Below are 22959 nucleotides of genomic sequence, written 5' to 3' on the forward strand. Positions count from 1 at the left end.
TATGTGCCTGGTTTCTGATTACATTTCCAGCATTTGGTGGACATATTTTTAAACATTTTGGCTAGTCTTGCTGGTGGTATGTGCCTTAAACATGTTATACAAGCTTTTTATAAGTGGTTGCCATCACCAATGTATAGTTTCTTTTCCAAAGACACTTCTTTGAACGATCCAAGGTGCACCAAATGCTGTTACCTTCCCTCCAAAGTGGTACCTATGTATCTACAGGCATTTGCATGCTTTCAAGCTGGTAGGTGGATAGGAGCAGAGGCAAGTAACAGGAGCTAACCCTGTCATGCGGCATTGGGTCTCAAACCCGGGCTATCAGCTTTTCAGCTGACAAGCCCAGCATCTTTAATCACTGAGACATCACACCCCCTAAAATAGCAGTAGCACTTAGACTTATATATCGCTTCACAGTGCTTTTTACAGCCCTCTCTAAGCGGTTTACAGAGTCAGCCTATTGCCCCCAACAATCTGGGCCCTCATTTTACCAACCTCTGAAGGATGGAAGGCTGAGTCAACCTTGAGCCAGTGAGAAATGAACTGCCTAACTGCTGGCAGCTGGCAGTCAGCACAAGTAGCCTGCAGTACTGCATTCTAACCACTGTGCCATCACGGCTCTTAATTTATGCATTTATTCTCTGCAGATATAATCATTTTCCAGATTCTCTTCTCTCTTTGGCAGAATTTTAGGTCCTGACAAAGTTCATCATGGTCAGAAACTGAGGGCATACATATGATTGGGGATAAACTAAGGTCTATCAGGCAGCCCAAAAATGCAAAATTTATTTTGTGTTAGCTGAAGTCATTCTTCAGGAATAAAAGTGTTTGCATCAGACTGAGGCTGAGAACAGCAAGGACAGATGTTTTTAACTAGGTGATCTTAATGACTTTAGTCCATGCAGCCCTTTCCTCCAATGATACAATCAAAGCTACTAAGGTGGCCTTGTTAGCTGAAAAATAAAAATAAAATAGTAAAATAAAAAATAAATAAAATAAAATAAAAACAACATAAACAGACAGAGGCAAATAGTATCCCTTTCTCTGATTTTGGTTACCTCCGGATGTCTTGGACTGCATCCCTTGTAGTCCTTTGTCTTTGACTCTTGGCAATGAATGGATGAAAGTTGAAATCCAAAGCATTTGACAGATACCAGATTGTGAAGATTTGGTACAGTTTAATTAGATGTCATCAAACTGGGTTTGATTTCTGGTGACAACTTGGACAAATGCCTTCCTTCTCAACATCTCCTCAGCAATATTTTGGCTTAAATTACATAGTCAAAGGTCTTAATGTGGTTAAAGGAGACCTCCTCTTCGTCTTTTCTCTAGGTGTTTCCAGTTCTTTTCTACCCAGGCACTGCAGTCCACATTCCTCCTATGTGTCTATGGAGATTCTCTATCATCCAGGTTATGGTTGTCCCAGAGGTGCTTTTTCAAGAGGTAACCGGACTTCAGAACTGGAGAAGCTTCTTGCGTGAGAAGCAAAACGTCTTCAAAGAAAAACCAGAAAGTCCAGTTGCCTCTTGGGGGGCGGGGGGAGCACCTTTGGGATTTCTTCCTATGTCCTAGACCTAGAGCAAGGATCTTCAGACTTGACAGCTTTAAGACTTGTGGACTTCAGCTCCCAGAATTCCTGAGCTAACATGACTGGAGGAGGAATTCTGGGAGTTGAAGTCCACAAGTCTTAAAGCTGTCAAGTTTGAAGAGCCCTGTTTTAGAGGAAAAGAAAGGGGATGCGGGGGGGGGGAGGGATCGGTGGGAGGAAGCAACCCTTGATACACGGCCACAGGCAGAGGATTTCTGCCCAAAGCGGTCACTTTCACTTTCGCCCCTGCTCGTTTCCATGGTTCCAGCGAGCATCAAGTTTCCGAACCCCCACCCCCCACCCTACCGCAAGTAAAAACCTTTTAAACTACAACTCCCATCATACCCCAATCTCCCTCGTCTCTCTCTATCTCTCTCTTTGGCCCAATGGGAAGAAAAAGATTCCGCAGCGTTTGACCTTCCCCTGCGATGCGAGCCAATGGCGAGCCCGGCTTGCGCCCTCGCTCAGCCAATAATACGGGAAGACGATCGTTTGAGGGCCGGGCGGGAAAGTGGTTGCGATTTTGAATGTCGAGAAAAGTCTGAAAGGTAAGCGATGGCGAAGCGGGGGTGTCTGTGTGTGTTGCCTGCCTGCCTGCCTATCTCTGTCCAGAAACATATATTTTTTTAAACGAAGACCAACGTTGGTAACTCGCTTGATAATTCTAGGGAGACAAAAGGAGAAACGCTAAAAAACATGTTTTGGAAAATCCTTGCTACTAAGCTTTATCGAGGGCTTTTGCAAACGGAAGTTTACCTATTGAAAAGGAAGCAGGGTGGTTGTCCCGTTTCATAAAATTCGTGTTTCTTAATGGATAGCAAAATCCTCAGACCCCCTGCTTTGATGTGTGCATGCATCTTGGTTTCTTTCTCTGGTTCAAGATCAACACTTTCACAAGGTTTTAAGCTGAAGGGTGTTTAGAATAGAATACTTTATTGGCCAAGTGAGATTGGATACACAAGGAATTTGTCTTGGTGCAAATGCTCTCAGTATACATAAAGAAAAGATACATTCGTTAAGAATCAAGAATCATAAGGTACAACACTTAATGATAGTCATAGGGTACAATCAACACTCAAATCATACTAGGAAACAGTCAATATAAATCGTAAGGATACATGCAACAAAGTTACAGTCCTACAGTCCCAAGTGGGAGGGGATGGATGATAAGGAGTGATGAGAAGATTAACAGTAATAGTAGTGCAGACTTTGTAAATAGTTGAACAGTGTTGAGGGAATTATTTATTTAGCAGAGTGATGGCATTTGGGAAAAAACTCCTTGTGCCTAGTTGTTCTGGTGTGCAGTGCTCTATAGCGTCGTTTTAAGGGAAGGAGTTGAAACAGTTTATGTCTGGGATGTGAGGGGTCTGTAAATATTTTCACAGCCTTCTTTTTGACTTGTGCAGTATACAGATCCTCGATGGAAGGCAGCTTGGTAGTAATTGTTTTTTCTGCAATCCGAATTACTCTGAAGTCTCTGTCTGTCCTGTTGGGTTACAGAACCAAACCAGATAGTTATAGAGGTGCAGATGATAGACTCAATAGTAGAACTGTATCAGTAGCTCCTTTGGGCAGTTTGTGCTTTCTGAGTTGGTGCAGAAAGAACATTCTTTGTTGTCCTTTTTTGATGACGTTCAGCTTAACATTATGCAGAATACTTGGGTCTCTAGCTTAAATGATTTGAATGCCTGGGATTTTTTTTTAATGTAAATAGCCTGATGGACTAGTAACAGCAGAATTCCATTGCAAAACTGTCCTTAAGCTGGAACAATGATTTCATGTTTGCTGTTTGCAATATCTTTTCAGAACGATGGCTGAGATGAAAGATGATAATGATGAGCTGGCAATGCTTGAAAAAGACATCAAGGAATTTTGGGCCAAGTTCAAAACTATTTGTTGCCTTGAGCCTATTGATCAGGTATTGGGGCTAAGAGACTCGTTCTATGAATCCATAAACAATCTTTCAGGTAAAATTACATCTGGTTTATTATTTTGTTGCAGCAGAAAATGAAATATCCAGTATATTCTTCATTCCCCCTTCTAGCTCTAATTGATTGGGGTAGGCTGACCATGGAAAAGAAGAATGATATCTAAAGTATCTAAACAAGACCTTTTCCAACCTTTTGGATTGCCTGGGCCACGCTGAGTGAAGCGGAATTTTCTTGGGCTGCATATAAAATATATAACGTAGTTCATGTATATAAACAACAAGTTTCCTTTATTTTTAAATATTTTTAATAAAATCTTGTGGGGCCACATTATTAGATGTCCAGGGCCACAGGTTGGAAATACCTGATATGAACTATGTATGATATTCCTTTTTCATCTCGCAACAATATTGTGGAAAGTTTCATCTGAATATAAAGTTTGTGGGCAATGTTATTGATTAGATTTATATCCCACCTTTCTCAGGGAGGTGAATTTATATATTTTCACTGCTTTATATTTGGTTTTATATCTGGTTTTATATTCTGTAAGCTGCCTTGAGTTGCCAGGGGCGAATAGGCGGCAATACAAATCCAATAAATAAATACATAATAAATTCATTTAACTTAGTATCAATATTTATTTACCTTATATAGCTGCACATCTCACTTTTGCAAGACTAGGTAGCTTATAATACAGGTAGTCCTTGACTTATGACCATTTATTTAGTCACCATCCAAAATTACAACGTCACTGAAAAAAGTGACTTATGACCATTTTTCACACTTATGACCGTTGCAGCATCCCCAAGCTTATACGATTTGGGTTTGGAATTTGGACACTTGGTAACTCACATATATTTATGACAGTTGCAGTGTCCCAGGGTTATGTGATCACCTTCTGACAAGCAGAGTCAATCGGGAAGCCACATTCACTTAATAAACATATTACTAACTTAACAACTGTAGTGATTCATTTAACAACTGCAGCAAAAAAGGTCATAAAATGGGACAAAATTCACTTAACTGGCTTGCTTAGCAATGGAAATGTTGGGCTCAATTGTTGGTCTTAACTCAAGGATTACCTGTAAAACAAATAAAAAATATAAAATAAAATAAAAACAATAATTTCTGGCTGAGTTTTGATTTTGTTTTTTTACATTATAGATAAATGGTCTAAAAGACTGAAAGAAGGGGATGAAATTATCAACAAATTTCATGAGTATACCAATGGTACAGTATGAATCGTTTCTCATTTTTCTTAATCATTTTACAGAAGCTAATAAACCAAGTAGAATGCCTGAAAAAAAAATTTTTTTTAAACTCAGTATCGATGTCTATCCTGAAAAATAATGTCTGGACCACCTTTTCTATAAAAGCAAATGTAAACTGCTGAATGCAGTGCGGATGAGCCAAACCTTGATCTAACTTCCAGTTGTGTTATATAATAACAACATGTATTTAATTGTAAAGAAGTATAGTTATGAACTTCAGATAATCTTTGCATTGTCAGTAATGCTTCTTCTGTTCCTTTCCTCTCAAATGTCCATGAATCAAACTGTATGGATAATGTCCATTGTATAATATTAAGATGATGAAGGTGCCAGTTTTATGGGAAAATGTATTTCTGTTGGATTGGGACTAAATGTAAAACCTTCCAGGAGCTGGGTTTGGCTTTTGGGGCCTACAGGGATATGTAGTTTTCTCAATAACAGTATGAAATTGCTTTCCGTGGCTTTCTTCTGGATTTTCTTTTTCATCCCAACCTAGTCTTTAGTCCTGCCTCTGCCTGATGGTTTATCATCCAAGTACTAATGAGAATGTGTTGTACTGTAAATATAGCACTAGCACTTAGACTTATATACCGCTTCACGGTGCTTTACAGCCCTCTCTAAGCGGTTTAGAGTCAGCATATTGCCCCCAACAATCTGGGTCCTCATTTTAACAACATCCGAAGATGTGGAGGCTGTGGTGTCATCCAGGTGCTATGTAGTTTACTAAAACAGAGTTTTGTTTTTCTTTATATTTTATGTGGGTGTTGCATTTAATGTTTTATATGTTGATATTTAGTGGTAAGGATAGTGGTTAATATCTAACACATGTAATATATAAACAAAATGTTCTCAAATAAGATAGAAATATTTATTTTGTCATGTTTATGCAGTGTATGTCACAGCATCTTTCCAACATATTTTGTTCAACTTTTTAAAAGTTTTATTCAGTAAACTATATTACCCAAACTACTGAGGGGTAAACCTAAGTAAATAGCTTTTGCGTTTTAAAAAAAGACGCACCTTGTTTTCTCTCTTTCGTACAGAAGTCTGTGAGTTGAACAAATCAATTGAAGAAAAGCAAGCTAAAATCTCAGAAGTTCTTTCTAATATTACGGATGAGGAGAAGGAGAAGACAGACTTGATGAAGAGCATTCAAGAGTTAAAGGAAGAATTAATCCGAAATAGTAAATGTAAGTTGCACTGGGAAAATGGAACATGAATAGTTTAGATTTGTATCCTGCCTTTCCTCCTGAAAGTATCCTATGTAATACTTTGTGTTCCACTTTCCCCCCCAAATAGCATCTGGTTGGGTTGGAATGAGAGAGAATGGCTGGCTCCTGAGCTTTCATAACTGAGGGTGTTATGGAACGTGGGATACCCAGGTCTCGAATGAACACATTAATTATTACATCATACTGGCTATTTTGATAATGACTCGGGAGATGTTGGAGCTGGCCATTCCATTTCAACCAAGTCAATTTGGAACCACCATGTTAGGTTACCCACATGAAAATTTTTCTCCCCGTAATGAAAGAAATAATACAAGTTAATTCAGTTGTGGGGGTTTTTTAAAAAAAATCTTGCTCCGTATGCTAATTTGGTGCTTCTTGAATGCTTTACTTAGCCCTATTAAATGGCTCCAAAGAGCACAGTCAAATAGGAAAAAAGCACAGAGAAAACAATTTCATTTCTCTTCCTTGTATGTATTTTATATTAATGTCTCGCTTTTAGTGCTTCCTTGCAAAATTGCCTGCAGTTTTAAATTGAAAGTGAAATATTTGATTTTAGATAGCAATAGCAGCACTTAGGCTTATATACCCCTTCACAGTGCTTTCCAGCCCTCTCTAAGCGGTTTACAGAGTCAGCCTGTTGCCCCCCTCAACCATCTGGGTCTTCATTTTACCGACCTCAGAAGGATGGAAGGCTGAGTCAACCTTGAGCTGGTCAGGGTCAAACTCTTGGCAGTGAGCAGTGAATTAGCCTGCAATGCTTATATTCTAACCACTGTGCTGCCACGTCTCTTAGATGAAGATGCCTTAATCTTAATGGGCTTTCCAAGCTGAGTCTGTACGGTTAGAAGTAAGCATATATGTTCAATGATACTTGATGAAGAACCATCATATCCAGCAGCTCATATACTTCAAGCCTCTTAGTCTTGCTGGGGTTGTGCTGTAACCTGGTCTCTCTCATCCGGACTCTTACAGCTGGGTATCAGCATATTAATGGTATTTCACTCTGTGCCAACAGATGACCTCACCCAGATGTAGGAGTGAGAAGAGAGATGAGTTCTGAGGCATCCCACATAAGAGCTAGATCTTTTCCCCCACCAATGCTGGCTGAAACTAACACTGGAGAAAGGAAAGCGTTACTACAGAACAGGGCCTTCATCCCAGCCGCTGAAGCTGGTCCAGAAGGATACGATGGTCAATGGTACTGAAAACTATCAAAAGATCTAGAAGGACCAGGACAGATACATCAAGCCTGTCAGAGGTTATTCATGAGCACAACCAATGCTTTCTCAATAGTGTAACCTGTCTGACTCCTGATTGGAAAGGTCTAGATAATTTGCCTCTTCCAGAGTCTACAGAAGTTATGCACCTACCATTTATTCCACAATTGTCCCTTAAAAAGGGAAGGTTGGAAACTAGATGAAAATCGCCCAGTACTGTTGGGTCCAAGGACAGAGTCTTAAACAGAGGGAACTGACCACTGTCACCTTCAAAAAAAACCCTATCCTATAAAGCATTCACCACCACTTGGACCCAACGACGTGTCATCTAGCTGACCTTGACCAACTAGGAGGGAAACAGGTCTGATACACAGGTAGTAGAGCTCATAGCTCCGAAGACCCTGTCCAGTTCCTCAGAGCTAACTGGCTCTGAAATTCATCCCAAACTCATCCCTTTCATAGGACCTGTCCAGCTAAATGAAGTACAATAGATCTGAGCAACTTCGTCCCACAAACTACCCTTTCTCAGTAACCCTGCAAGGGCTTCTCCATCCCCTCCCTGAGGAGGGATCTGGTTGCCTGAAACAGGGCTACCAGTTTCTATTTGCAGATGCAATAAGAGCAGAGTAGTGAGTCTGCTTTGTTGCTCTTACCACTAGCAAATAAATCCCAATAAAGGCTATTATCCATGCTCAATTGGAATTGTTCTCCAGCAATGAACTGAGTGTCTATTGTGATGTTTCCTTCCCCCAAAACTCAGAAACTAAAGAGCATTACACGATCCCAGATTACAGGGAGTTCACAGAAAGGCAGTCTAACCTAGATAGCCCACTAAAGAAACTGCAAATGATAAATTGGGTGATATTTTAAAATAAATGGTTCTTTTGTTGTAAAACGTCAGGTACTAATGCTGAAAAAAACAGATGCTTGATTTCATAAACTTATCAACTTACTAAAAAAATGGACCCAGGCATAAGCTCAGCAGAGATTTTGAGGCTTTGTTTCTTTTTAAATTCCAGCAAAGCATAAAACAGAAGAAACGGAGGGAAGACTTCAGAAAGCTGAAAAATTATTCAAAGAGAGGCTTGGGTTAGAAATACGAAAAACATGTGGTAAGATTGACACTTGCATTTCTACTTCAGAATGACTGAGGTTAACATTTTATAGCAAAATCAATTTGTTTACAAAGCTGATGATTATCACTGCTATGCTATATAAGCTTAAAAGTAATATTTTTTTCCATGCAGATTTGCAATGTTGCCAAAGGTTTCTGCAGGGGAAAATATTCTCACATTCAACCATTTCTTGTCTGTGCAGGGCATCATTGCCAGCTCAGCCTCATTTTAAAAGCTCTCTGTAAGAGACCAGTTCAGCTAACCCTTGTCTTCATCTTCTTGCTTGACAATTTCAGGCAATGAATGAAAGAGGAAGAGGTCGATCAAAAATGGGGGACAAGTTGTAGAGTAGGGGGTCATTGTCCACTTCAGGTTTTGCCCCACTCATTGCTTGCTTCAATCCAATTTAGCATGTGGTTTCCAATTAATGATAATTATGATAATTCACGCTGTGCAGATGGCACCATTTGGGGGATGGAAGGCTCTAAGCAACACTGAACATTGAAAACAGTGAATTTCTGTGACTGTCAGAAACACCAGTTCTGATTTATGGAAAAATGGAGGGATCTCTAAGAGATGAGCATAGTTCGGCAGAAAAGGGAATGCTTCATCTTCAAAACAATACATTGCATATCTTGAAAATTTACCTTTCCATAAAATTGGGTACCAATAGCAATAGCACTTAGACTCATATGCCGCTTCACAGTGCTTTTACAGTCCTCACTAAGCGGTTTACAGAATCAGCATATTTCCCCTAACAATCTGGCTCCTCATTTTACCCACCTCGGAAGGATGGAAGGCTGAGTCAACCTTCAGCCTGGTGGGATTCGAACTGCCGGCAGTTGGCTGTCAGCAGAATGACCTGCAATATTGCATTCTAACCGCTGCACCACCACGGCTCCTGAAAAAGCTGGTAGCTGAAAAAGCTGCTACCAGATTTCTTACATTTTTGCCTCGCAGACTTAACACGGCTCTCTTTCCTACAATATCCCTAAGGATAATGCTTTTCACGAGTGAGTAGAACCTTTCTGCGTGCCAAGTGGTCTGGGTTATTTTTCCTCACAAGGGTTTTGTGCAATGTAAGCTTTTTGTTTTTGCAAGCCTGTGAACAAATAAAATATTCAGTGCCATACTGAGCTCTGATCTGTCTGAACTTCAATAAGAATCTTCTTAGCTTCTTAAGTTTTTAAAAGTGCTATTTACCATTATAACGATCAGAACCATGGAGTCTTAAAAAATTCAGCCTTCACATGTTTTCATAGGGGATAAAATATTTCTGAGCATACCCTTGATGAAAATAATGGTTTTCAGTATTAGAATAGAATAGAATAGAATAGAATAGAATAGAATAGAATAGAATAGAATAGAATAACAGAGTTGGAAGGGACCTTGGAGGTCTTCTAGCCCAACCCCCTTTTTAGGCAGGAAACCCTACACCACTTCAGACAAATGGTTATCCAACATCTTTTTGAAAACTTCCAGCATTGGAGCATTCACAACTTCTGGAGGCCAGTTGTTCCACTGATTAGAACTGCGCTAGCGAATCCAGTCACACATACATTAGTTTTTTTTTGTGACAGTTACGCATCCTAGTTTTGCCCTCAAGTTTTCAGCCAACCCTGCTGTTCCATATTAGCAGGCTTGAAACCCTGCATTCCTATTGGTCCACAAAGACAGCTACGTGATTGGACAGTCAGGACGGCTGTGATTGGTTCGCTAGGAGTCTACCGCGATTGGATGAAACCAATCGCAGGAAACTCAAAGCGATGTCATTGGCCGCCTAGCCGCGGCTAGCTCTATAAGAAGAGCCGCCGTGAGTGCTGTTTTTACTCGGGACTAGCCTGTAAAATAAAGAGCTGTTGTTCACTTAACCTGAGTCTCTCGTCTCTATGAGCCCGACCTGCCGAACTTAACACCTGCAAACAGGGATGGGCTTTTATTGCTGATAAAAGCCTTCAACGGTATTATCAAGAGACTTCTTAGAATGGGATGCTCATCTTCTGCCCGTCCTCCAAAAGGACTGGAAAGCACACGGGAGTGTGTATTGCAGCTTCCCTTTTCTTGATCTCTTCAAATGGCTTTTTCTCTCCCTTGCTCTGAAGAATAGACACGGGAGCCAGAAATCCTGCGGAAGGCAAGCAGTTCACATTTCCATCCTTAAAATCTTCGAAAATGGCCTTTAGAAAGGCTCCAAAGGGATAGTGGCCATATGTGGGCTTTGAGTTGCCTGTCCTTCATTAAAGGCAGTCAGTTCGCATCCATTTATTTCTGTTTGTGCACACAGAGAAAAGAACAAACATGTCAAAAAAAAATCTGTTCTTCTTTAAAGGGAATTTCTGAAACTGCAGTTAAAGTCTTACTCTTGGTCCCAAGATTATTCAGGGTTAGGGTGGGGTGGGGGAACTTCAGTGCACAATAGCCCAATCAGGCATTATGTGTATTCCCATTAATCCTTTGGATCCAGGGGAGCTTTTCTCAAAGTAGAAATAAGTCTCTGTGCAAATAAACCCGGAGTTGTGATTGGTCAAAGCTTCCCGGGGAAACAGTTTGCCATTTCCCACACCGTTTCCTACACTAGTTAGACCAAGGCTTTTCAAAGTTGGCAAGTTTAAGACTTGTGGACTTCAACTCCCAGAATTCCTGAGCTAACATGACTGGAGGAGGAATTCTGGGAGTTGAAGTCCACAAGTCTTAAAGCTGTCAAGTTTGAAGAGCCCTGGCTTAGACATTCATTACTAATAATTTCTTAAGATGTGAGAATAAAGGAGGAACCGTTTCAGACTTTATAAAATGGCAGTACATCTGAAATATATATACAATTTTAACTGGCATACCTGAAATGTAATGCCTCTTTATTTTTGCATCCAGATAAGCATTTGCAATTTGTATTCCGCTGCATTGATCATAAAGATTTCCAAAAGCCATACATACTTACTCTTTCCATAAACGAAGAGGGAGCTTATGAAGGTATGTATGGAACTTCCAACCATGTCTTATTTTCCTATTTCCTTTATATCAAAATAAGCTCACACCTATTCGTTCTCATCACTTTTTCATTCTACTATTTTTAGTAGCCGTCAGTATTGAAATGATTATTTTAAGATTGTAGTTCAGTTTTTCCATCAATTTTTATGCATTTCTCTTGGCAACTTCTGGTTTTTCCATGCTTTTTTTTTTACCCCCTAAGGGCTTGAACAATTTACTAGTCTGTGCGTCAGGTGATATTATGTCCTGTGTTCCAAAACTTCCCTGCCTTCTCTCCAACAAGGCTGGGCTTCAAACATTTAAGGCTTTTGTTTTGGCAGCTTTTTGTGAGATCTGTCCTGATTTCTTATTTCATTCCTGCTTGAAAAAGACCTGGGGGGCTTTGAAGATCTCTCTCTCTTTTTTTTTTTTACCAACTGAAGCTGGGTTTTACAGGTAGTCCTGGAGAAACGACCGTAATGGATCCTGCCCATTACAGACATAAGTCATTGCAGTCGTTAAGTGAGGCACCCATAGATCACCTTGCTCAGTGACCACTGTCCCTGCCCTCCCAGGTCTGGTTGTTATAGGTCTGTGATGGCAAATCTATGGCATGCATGCCAGAGGTGGCATGCAGAGCCCTCTCTGGGCACACGAGCTGTTGCCCCAGCTTAGCTGTGCATGCGCCTCATGCCGGCCAGCTGGTCTTCAGGCCTCTGCCATGCATGTGTGGAGGCGGGGTGCATGGGGGGGGAGAGTAGGGTGCATGTGCAAGGGACGTGCACACATGCGTGGGGAGCGGGGCACATGCGTGGGGATGCATGTGCATTGCATTTTGGGTGTGTGTGTGTGTGTGCATGCTTTGGGCACTCGGTGCCGAAAAGGTTAGCCATCACTGTTATGGGTCATTAAACAAATGGAACAAAAGAGAGGCCTGCCAAAAGAGGACAGGCAGATCCCCTCGGTTGCATAGAAACGGTTGCTAAGCGGGAGAAAAAAAAGGGCCCGGATCCCAAATGATCTGAGCTTCCTTTCTCTAGCCCAGCATGCTGGCTCCCCTCCTCGCCATGCCATTAGAGACAAAGAAAGTCTCCCTCTCTGGCTGAGGATGGGGAGTGGGTAGCAATGCGCTGTGCAAAGGAGCAAAGCTGTTGCAGCTTTGTTCCGGCCTCTGCACAGCAGCACATTCCTGCCCTGCCTTCCCTGAGAAAGAGAGAAAGCCTTCCCTCCAGCGTGGGGCAGGGAAGGAAGGCAGCCCATTGTGTAGAGAAATGAAGTGGCCTACAACATTCCTTGTGGACTTTCTGAAGAAGCTGGCAGGGAAGGTTGCAAATGGCGATCACGGGATCGTTGGAGGGCTTGGCAATCTGTCGTAAGTCTCAACGGGTTGCCAAAGAGTCCAGATTGCAGTCACATGACTGGAGGCACTGCAACAGCCATAACTTTGGGCACCAGTGGCTGTTATTTCAACCGGTCAACTGAGCGAACGGTTTGCAAGCCGAGGACTTACCCATATATAGTGCAGAGGCACTGGGATTAATGCGAATCATGGGAAAGGGTATGCCAATTGGGGCAATGCTGCCAGCAAAGCATCAAGGTGATGGCATTGTTAGGATCTTCTAGGGTGGCTACTTCAAGGGCCCCTCCGGAGGCGTGAATAGAAACAAGGTCCTCTTCCGCAGGACAGTCAACCTCCGAGACTTCCTCTGAATGATTTGCATGGTCATTCTTGTAGCTATCCATTCTCTTTATTTCTGCTTTGCGAAGTATTAGTGGCCACTTGTCTAGCACAGGGGTGTCAAACGCACATCTGACCTGCGGGGTGCTTAAATCCAGACCACGGGGTCGGCCTGGAAATATCAAAGGACCAGCCCACGGTGCCAGTAGCGACTAAAACGGGCTGCATGCGCCCTCCACCCCGCACTTCATTTTCACCCTCCATGGCCTCCTGCAGCACTCTGCCGGTCAAAAATGGGCCCCAAAACAGGTTGGAAAACAGGCCGAGAACAGCCCTGAGAACGGCCCAAAAATGGGCTGAAAAAGGCCCAAAAAAACAGCCCAAAATGGCCGGCAGGAGGCATGGAGGGTAAAAACTAGCTGCAAGGGGGCCACACGCGGACACACGCCCCCGGTGCTCTGTTTTGGCCATCAGGGTGCTGAAGGAGGCATCCATCCCGTCCTGCCAGCCCATGGAAGACAACTACAATGCCCTCAAAGAAATCCAGTTTGACACCCCTGATCTAGCAGCTGTGAAAAGTAATGGTAAGAGATAGCCCAGTTTTCTTAGAATGTATTGACTAGTGTATGAAAAATTCCCAAACAGTTTAGAGTAAAACAAACCAAAATAGAATAATATATTTTAATAAAAGCCCTCAGGAAGATTTAAAACCTTCACAATTGCTTACAGTATAAGAGACAGCTGATAATATGAAGCCAGCATTCAACTTCCCACATGTGTTTCTTGGTCTGATGTTGAGATAGAAAATTGTGAGAAGTGAAGGCAGGATATTCTTTTCTATGTCCCTTTCTGACTTTTACATGTCCAGATGTAATATACTGTGTCAGGATGTCTTATTTTCAATTTTTTTTGAAGAATATAATTCACTGCTTTTTCCTAGTGGTCTCTTGTTCTCCTCCCTTGGACTGCACAGAAGAACTACAGCGGAAAGTGAGAGAAACCAACAATTTCTCTGCATTTATTGCCAATGTTAGAAAAGCCTTCATTGCTTTGACCTACCAATAAAGCACTGCTTATTCTCTAAATCTGCCCTTCATATTTTGTCACTTCATACTTGGGAAGAATAAAAGTCTTGTACCATCTTGAGGGTCTTGGACAATGACTGTGAAAACATAGGTCCAGGTCTTCATTCTTATTTTGAGTTTTTAAGGCTAAGATGGTAGTTGTGAGAATAAAATAGGTGTGGGTGGAAAGTTAGCTGTGCTGGACATAACTCTTGAAAGGATTCAAATGTAACATATCTAACTATAACCTAATAGAATTAGGAAATAGTAACCAATCATCTGTTGAATGATTGTCCTACCTCACTAGGCAACAAAATAATAATCCTAGGATCCCCTCAAGGGGGTATACTTGAAAATTGGAAGTCTTGTATCTTCTAGCAGAACAAATTTCTGGTTTGCTCAGCCTTGCAATAGGGGTGCTATTACCTTCATGTCCTAAAGTCTTATGAGTCTGAAACAAGAAACATTGTGCAGAATTTGATTACGTGGTGCCAATTCCGTTTATGAATAGTCTCTATGTAAATTGACTTCCTCTTGCATTTCAGAAATAAATGTCAGTTTCCCTTTCATTATATCGCAGAGATCTCCCAACAATTTATTAAATGACTGGTTAACGTGATAATTTAAGAGTATCATTTAAAAGGGATTTAATGGAAGTTGTCTCTAATTGTTTTGTTACAATGCTAATTCACCAAATATCCATTTCAGAGCTGCTTATAAATAAAAGGATTCTTTGGCTTCTATTCTGAGCATAGAAACATGTCTGTTGGATTTGTTATCCATATTGGGGTGGTTATTTTTCTTTTTTGTTTTAAAGAGAAGGTTCATCATTGCTCCTGTCCGTCGCGAGAGTGACTTCTTCCACATATGTAGCAGGAAAATTGCCTTGTTTCCCCTTTCTAGAACCGTACCACCAACCACTCTTGTCTTTGTGATGAATTACAATTACATCACCTGAAAGGATAATACAAGCGAGTTAATATTTACTTAATTATGTTGTGTCATTTAATCTAATGCATGGGACAATACCCACCAATGCAAGGCGTGTATAGAAGCCCTTCCCTCTACAGTAGGTGTGTCAAACTCAAATTTCATTGAGGGCTGAATCGGGGTTGTGTTTGACCTTGGGAGGCCAGGGTGGGCGTAGCCAGCATGATGTCACTTGTATCACCTGTGGCGGCCTGAGCGCTCTGCCAGCAAAAACGGGCTCCCGAGTTTCGTTTTCATCTGGGATGGTCTCTTGCAACTCTCTACCAGCTAAAACGGAGGTTGGGAGGAGCCCTGTTTTTGCTGGCAGAGGCACTGCGGGCCGGTCCTTCTTTGTTTGCAGGACGGGCCCCTGGGCCAGATCTGGCCCCCGGGCCTTGAGTTTGACACCCCTGCTCTACAGCAGTGGCCCCCAACGTTTTTTGTGCCGTGGCCCGGTACCAGCATCACAAAATGATCCGCGGCCCAGTACCGGCATCAGCACGCATGACAAGGCAAGGCGAGCCGAGCGACCGGCCAGCCAGCCGTCCCCCACTTCTCCCCGCCACCTTCAACTCCTCCTTTGTACCTTTGTCGATGGGCTTCGCTTCGGGACAGCTTCGGGACGGTCGCTCGGCTCGCCTTGCCTTGGGTGCTGAAAGAATCCTCGCGCCTTAGTTTCGTTTGAAGCCCCCCCCCCTTCGATGAAACTAAGGCACGAGGATTCCTTCAGGACCCAAACGCCGCTTTCCAACCGGAAAAGCTCACCTGGAAGCACTTTCTTATCAAACAAGATGGCGGCGCCCAGCAAACCGGCGGCCCGGTAGGAAATGTTCCACGGACCGGTACCGGTCTGCGGCCCGGTGGTTGGGGACCCCTGCTCTACAGGCTTTCAAACAAGGCACCTACTCTTAAGTGCATCTTGCACGTAAGTAGGAAGAAGATCAGGAGACACAACTTTGCAGAGCTAAAGCTGGGTTAGAAAAAAATGGTGCATTCTTTGAATTCTGAATGAAGTTCATTCCATTCCTCTGGTTCATAGCAACCACACTGTTGCTTAACTTAATCAGGAACCACATCTTTGAACCAATTTATAACAAGCTTGATTTCTAAAGCTCTATCACAAGATACAGACTTGCTTTTAATAGCCTTTAGCTGTAAGCCGGTCCTTTTGCAATATCAGCTCAGGTTTTTTTAAAATTCCCTGCTGGTTTCTTTATACATAGATTTCCATCTTTTTTTTTTCAAGCTGTTTATCTTTGATCAATGAACATCTGCAAAAATGTTCAAGGTGTGATTATAATATTCTATGTGATTATAATGACAGCCACGTTCCTCCCTTGAGTTTTAATTTGGCCATCTTAGGACAGCTGTTTTAAACCTGTATTTTCTCAGTCCATTTATCATTGAGATAATTACTATTATTTGAGGTACACTGATAGAGTTAGGCAGGATTCAAACCTTTACCAAATTAGTTTCTTTTAAAAATATATATATTTGCATAGTTAGCTCATATCCCAAGTTTTCTCATCAAAGTAATTCTAACTGCATAGCTTTTTCTTGTTACATTCTGAAACAATTATCCAAGGGCCTAGACAGAACAAAGTTCTGAAATGACCCACAAACTTTCAGAATTTTTTAGGCAAATGAGTACTGTGCAGATTTGGTAACCTCTTTCGTACTTTCTCCACTTTCATTTTTAGCATCCAAAAAGGGGGATTAAAAACATGGGCAGCCGCCTTGAGATGGTGGCCCAGCGGGAATACCGAAGAGCATCACAAACAGAAAAAAAGCTCTGAATAACAAATCAACTGTGATAAGTTGACACTGGCAAACCATGCCAGAGGGCCCCCAATAGTTCTATGACCTATGTTAATGAGTCCTCTTCAGAGGTGGTATTCAGCAGGTTCTGAACGGTTCTGGAGAACCAGTAGCGGAAATTTTGAGTAGTTCGGAGAACCGGCAAATACCACCTCTGACTGGCCCCACCAACCCCATCTATTCTCTGCCTCTTGAGTCCCAGCTGATCAGCTGGGTCTTCTTTGGTTGCCCTGCACAGGAGAACGGAGCTGGAAAGCAGGTTAGTGGGGTGGGGGAGGGAATGGGGATTTTGCAGTAACCTTCCCCTGCCACGCCCACCAAGCCACGCCCACCAAGCCACAGGACCAGTAGTAAAAGAATTTGAATTCCCCCTACTGGTCCTCTTTGTTTAAAAAAAATATGGGTTGGGCACCCATTGATTTTTTTATTACAGTAGTCAAAAGGGATTAGCGTTTTATTGATTTCCAACTCTCTTTTTTCACCCCAAACTTCAATGGAGATTAGGATGAGTAAACGTTACCTTTACTTAAGCAAAGCTCGTCCTCTCTTTCTGCGTGGTAATCATACACAGCTCGACACGTTCTGCTTTCTGAATTCTCTGGCTGCAAGGAGGTGGTGGAATTGGTGCTGCTCCCTGTTTCTGCAATGTCAAGCCGAAAATGGAATATTTTTCATATCGGCCCGGTTGATGCCCTTTTCTCTGCAAATGATCCCAAAGCTCTATACAGGCAGCCCTCGACTTAACGACCAGCACAATTGAGTCCAGATTTTCTGTTGTCAAGTGAGATATTTGTGCAACGAGTTTTGCCCCATTTTACAACCTTTCTTGCCACAGTTGTAAAGGGAATGATTGCAGTTGACAAGTTAGAAATTGTGGTGACCCAGGACACTGCATGGAGCTAACGCAAAAAAAAACAGCTGGCCATTCAAACTGCTCCAAATTTCTCCAAACGCTCCCGTGTTTCTGGCAAGTCCCAAAGCAGAGGGATGACAAAACGCCACACAAATCACAAGCAGCCTCTGGCTGCAGTTAGTCCAGCCCAGTGCTTTCTGCATCGAGGATGCACAGCAATAAATCCAACAGGGCAAATCAAGGAGTTCAGGAAGCAAAAGATCCAGGTAATTAGTCCAGAATGCCAGAAGGAATGCAAGGACTCTTGGAAAGTTCAAACATTGGCACACACGCACTTCAGAATCTCAGCGTTTGTTCCCGACAAATGCCCCTCCCCGCAGCGTCTCCTTAAGTCTCATTCCCAGGTGTGCCTTGTGAAGATGGGCGGGTAGCCTGCTCAGTTTTGCGCTGTTCACGCCTTCTCTCCACTCTGAGCTCTTGGATCTGGAGGGGGTGGTCCTTGCTCCTCACCTGAGCTCTATCTCCCATGTTCAACCTGCCTCTGTTCCTCCCTGTCTACAATCTGTCCTAAACCTGAAAGTCCCTGGCCTTCCCCATTTTTCTTCTGAAGACAATGAAGCCAGCCCCTCAATCTCTGTCGGCCCAGGTTCCAGTTCATCTCTCCCCACAGATTCAGGCTCTGACAGAAACAGGGTTGTTAAGTGAATCTGGCTTCCCTGTTGACTGCAGAAGGCCGCAAGAGCTGATCACAGGGCCCTAGCAACCGTCATAATTATGAACTAGTTGCTAATCATCTGAATTTTGATCACGTGATCATGGGGATGCTGCAAAGGTCGTAACAGTGAAAAATTGGTCATACGTCACTTTTTCCAGTGCTGTGGTAACATTGAACACTCACTAAACAAACTTGTAAATTGAGGACTACCTGTATAGGAACGAAATGCCTCAAAGACAAATGCAACTGCAGATGATCCCTGTTGTGAATCAATAAAAAGTAACATTAGCCCAACTACACAACTACAACGGACTCAGTTATCAACAAATTAAACAGGCTATTTGCCACACATGGTTTTCCGGACGTTCTAGTCTCGGATAACAGCCCACAGTTCACAGCATTACCATTTGAACAATATCTTGCTGACCGGGGCATCCGCCATGCGCTAACCTCGCCCGCGCACCCTGCGGCGAACGGACGTGCAGAGCGCATGGTACAGTTTGTAAAAAAGACCCTCCACAAAATGGAATTCGGCGACATTGATGAAAAAATCAATCGAATTTTATTGTTGCAGCACATCACGCCCCACAGCATTACCAACAAAACGCCCGCCGAACTTCTCATGGGGCGGAAACTACGATCACACCTTGACCGGCTCCACCCCGCATACGCACCCGAAAAGCCTTTCGGCTCCAGCAGCAAATGCCGGGAATTTAAGGTAGGCGATTTAATCTTTGCCAAAAACTTCTCCGGCGACCCTTTGTGGATACCCGCAACCGTCACCCACCTCACAGGGCCTAGATCTTACCGCCTGCTAACAGACGATGGGAGGGTGTGGAAACGCCACATAGACCAACTCCGTTCGAGATTACCACCCAGCGCCCATCGCTCCCCGAGTTCACCAACTGAGGGGGGAGGAAGTATCGAGGAAATTGACTTCGATATAACAGACAGCAGGCCAACGGAAACCCTACAGCCCAGCGAAGTACCGGGAATTGAAGCGGGGAGGGAGTTGACTTTCCCATGGGACTTGAACACGGGGGAAACCGAACTGCGAAACCCCGGAGAAACACTGATTGGCGGAGACAACCACAACGAAAGCAGCACGGAATCACCGTGCAGCGAAACGGAACTTAATAGAGATCATCCAAACGCTCCACCGGAACCGGACTTTAGGCCAAACCCGGTGGAGCCACAGAAATCATCCAGACAGACCAAACGGCCTGTCTATCTTGAAGATTTTGTTACAGCTCCCCTCAAACGGAGCCCAAGGGGGAGGGGTGTTGTGAATCAATAAAAAGTAACATTAGCCCAAATGCAAAGCAGGTTTTGAAAGCCTGCACACCTGATTGGTCCTTGAACAATGAACAAGGATTGGTCCATAACAAGCCCTTGATTGGTCAATATTAGGACACTTCTTATTGGTTATTAGTTGAACTTGTTGCGCATATTATTGGTAAATAGGGTAGCAGCTAACCCTATAAAAGGGTTACTGCTGCCCATAGCCTTGCTCTGTTCTGTTCTATCTACTGTTATTAAAGAGTTGAAGTCACTGGTCAGATGTCTGGTCTCCATTATTCTCCAAACATAACAATCCCATGGCTGCAATCCATTTTCTTGGCAAACTACATGCAAGGAGCTTGCCCCTGCCTTTTTCTATGATGTTCCTTGTTTTCAGTCAATTATGCCATATATGTGTGTGTGTGTATGTATATATATGTGTGTGTGTGTGTGTGTGTGTGTGTGTGTGTGTATATATATATATATATATATATATATATATATATATATATATATATATATATATATAAAACACATATAGATAATTGAATGTATCACAACACTAAACACACTGTTTCTCTGATAAATCTGAAAAGAAGAAAGCCTATTTGGAAATGAATTGCCATGGGTAATATCCCCTTGGTTCCTATCCCACAGTATATTAAGAATAGCTGCAGTTTAGTGTCTTTTCTTTAAAGAATTTCCCAATTCTAATGTTATTACTATACATTTTTTAAATTACCTATACCATAGAGCAGGGTATCAAAAGTAAGGCTTGTGGGCCAAATCCGGCCCACGGGGTGCTTAGATCTGGCCTGTGGGGATGGCCTGGAAACAGCGAAGGACTGGCCCGCAGTGCCTCTACTAGCAAAAGTGGAGCTTGGGGGGCATCCCCCCCCCCCCAAGCTCCGTTTTTTTGCCATTTGGGGGCATGCGTGGGGGGCCCGGCTCCATTTTTGCTGGAAGAGGGCTATCAACACAAACAAAACTAATCAAGAAATATTTCCCCTTTTGCATTTGATCATGCAAGAAGGGACAGGAAAGGAGAGAGGAAAAGAGGAAAGACAAAGAAAAAGAAGGGAAGATGGGAAGAGATCAAGGAAGGAAAAATAAGGGAAGAGGGGAAGGAAGGAGGGAGATTATAATGAGAGTGAGGGAGGGTCTCAGGGAAGTCCTGCCTTACACTTGGCCACCACAGGTGACCATGACATGAGTCCTATGTCACGCCCACCATGGCCCGGCCACACCCCACATACACCCCGGCCCTCCAAGGTCAAACACAACCCTGATGTGGCCCTCAGTGAAATCAAGTTTGACACCCCTGCCATAGAGCATTGTTTGGGCTCAATCTTCCTTTGATTAATAGCTGCTCGTTTAGTATATGAAGTAGACTACAATTAATTTTGCAGCCAAAAAACAACTGGGTGGGGAAAATTAACAGGAATAATAGCAATAGCAGTTATATCGCTTCATAGTGCTTTACAAGAGGTTTACAAGTCAGCATATTGCCCCCAACAGTCTGGATCCTTCCAAGATAGAAGGGTTAGTCAACCTTGAACCGGTCAGGATCAAACTCCTGACAGTGGGCAGAGTTAGCCTGCGATACTGCATTCTAATCACTGTGCCAACATGGCTCTATATAATTCATTAACTAAGGGTCTGAGGAGTCCACCGGTAAATTTAGCTATTGTTTTAAAAATCTCTATTTCAGACTTCTCTAATGATTAGATGCCCACCTTTCTAATATTTCCTTGATAGAGTAAGGACCTCATTTCAGCTATGTATTTATGAAAGGGAAACAGAATGGATTTGGTGTAGTGCTGAAGGCATCACACTAGAAACGGGAAGACTGTAAATTTTAGCCCTATTATAGGCATGAAGCAGCTGGCTTGACCTTGAACCAGTCACTCTCACTCTGTCCTGGGAAGAAAACAAATGGTAGATCAGTTCTGAAAACTGTAGGGACTTATCCAGGTCATTGTCAGAGTCAAAAATTGTCTCAAAGACAAAAAGCAGACAGAAGGAAGCTGGAGTGATATAAACTGGCCCAATAAATAAATGAATAATTTACCTGGCAGGCAGTTTGAGCTAATCCCAGATTCACCGGTATTCTTCATTTTCAAGTTCTGCTTAACACTCTTCATTGTAATAGGGCAAATGATAGTCACAGAACTATGTAGACAGTCCTAAAGGGAAAGGAAAATAGTATTGTTTCTCTTTTGCTTATTCAAAAAGTGTTCAACTCAGATTTCTTGGTCTGTAATCCTGTTAAAAAAACTATCACCACAGATAAATTCAAATTCTGCAAACATTTAAAGCAATCATCCCGGATGCCACCGAATCCAACCACAACTTCTAAACATGATTGTTGATATATATTAAAAAAAAAAAAAAAAGATGTAGGAAGATTTTCTAAAGTGAGGATTCTGACAAGAGTTGCTTTGAATGCTATTGGAAAGCTCTGCAACCATTCTGATCCGTAGCACAGCAGAGGGAAAAACTTGCCGCACACAATCTCAGCAGCAAATGCCGACTGAGTCGAGTCTTTATGTGTGTTGTCTATAGGGTTGTGTGATTCTTGTCTTCCCTTCTATGTGAGGAACCGGAGCTTTCCTGGATCAGCTTTCAGTAACGTTCTATTTTTAATAACCCTGCATCTTTGAGTGCCATACTATTAGAATATCTCTCTTAATTGTTGGAACCTTACCAAAAAAAAGTTCATTTTGGGGGTACAGTGCAAGTCAGGGATTCTTTTCTGGAGGATTTTTCCAGACAGTATCAAGATGTAGAAGAGAGGGCTTGTGAAGATGACTTTGGAGGTCTGTGGACACTTCCAAGCCCATCTACTTTATACATATTAAAATAATCCATAACATTAAATGAGTAGAGTGGAATGGAGTGGAATGGAATGGAATAGAATAGAATAGAATAGAATAGAATAGAATAGAATAGAATAGAATAGAATTTTTTTATTGGCCAAACATGATCGGACACACAAGGAATTTGTCTCCGGTGCATAAGCTGACAGTGTACATAAAAACAGCAAGTAATAGGTCATAGATATAAAATATAAATCATACTTACAGTCATTCATCATAAGTTACAAACAACAATTCTCCAATAGGAGAAGATAGTAGGAACGGTGAGAAGATGAGAAATGAGACAGTGCTGTGAGAATTAGGTGTTCAGCAGACTGAAGGCACTGGGGGGAGGGGGGAAATCTATCCTTGTGTCTAGTTGTTTTGGCATGCAATGCCGTATAGCAG

The 22959-nt window shown here is 42.5% G+C and overlaps 2 protein-coding genes across 12 annotated transcripts in view; one reads left to right on the plus strand and one right to left on the minus strand.

Annotated features, from left to right (window-relative positions):
* The first annotated feature begins 1866 nt into the window (after window positions 1-1866).
* SPC25 (SPC25 component of NDC80 kinetochore complex) lies at window positions 1867-14078 on the plus strand. The gene is made up of 7 exons (XM_026685071.2): window positions 1867-2136; window positions 3395-3555; window positions 4681-4746; window positions 5831-5977; window positions 8256-8348; window positions 11220-11318; window positions 13934-14078. The coding sequence occupies exons 1-7, from the start codon at window positions 2027-2029 to the stop codon at window positions 14056-14058; spliced, it is 801 nt and encodes a 266-aa protein (XP_026540856.2). The 5' UTR covers window positions 1867-2026; the 3' UTR covers window positions 14059-14078.
* The window catches only part of NOSTRIN (nitric oxide synthase trafficking), a 38890-nt gene continuing 29524 nt past the window's right edge, over window positions 13594-22959 (minus strand). For 10 of the 11 annotated variants that reach the window (XM_087949781.1, XM_087949786.1, XM_087949778.1 and 7 more), the window contains 3 exons: window positions 21765-21879; window positions 17365-17484; window positions 13594-15011 (listed from right to left, as the gene is read on the minus strand). In XM_087949781.1, coding sequence (XP_087805907.1) covers window positions 14869-15011; window positions 17365-17484; window positions 21765-21879 — 378 coding nt within the window. In that variant the 3' untranslated portion in view covers window positions 13594-14868. The remainder of the gene's footprint in view (window positions 15012-17364; window positions 17485-21764; window positions 21880-22959) is intronic. The other variant, XM_087949782.1, reaches the window with a different exon arrangement.

This window comes from Notechis scutatus, chromosome 1 (genome assembly GCF_049901735.1).
Source record: "Notechis scutatus isolate UNSWTSFEM ecotype Mainland chromosome 1, rNotScu1.2, whole genome shotgun sequence".
Lineage (NCBI taxonomy): Eukaryota > Metazoa > Chordata > Lepidosauria > Squamata > Elapidae > Notechis > Notechis scutatus.

Excerpts from the sequence above, each read along its gene's own strand:
- SPC25 (XM_026685071.2), top strand. The coding sequence starts at position 2,027 with ATGGCGAGCCCGGCTTGCGCCCTCGCTCAGCCAATAATACGGGAAGAC. Across the intron at positions 4,747-5,830 it reads ATTTCATGAGTATACCAATG|AAGTCTGTGAGTTGAACAAA; the intron begins GTACAGTATGAA and ends TCTTTCGTACAG. Across the intron at positions 11,319-13,933 it reads CGAAGAGGGAGCTTATGAAG|TGGTCTCTTGTTCTCCTCCC; the intron begins GTATGTATGGAA and ends GCTTTTTCCTAG.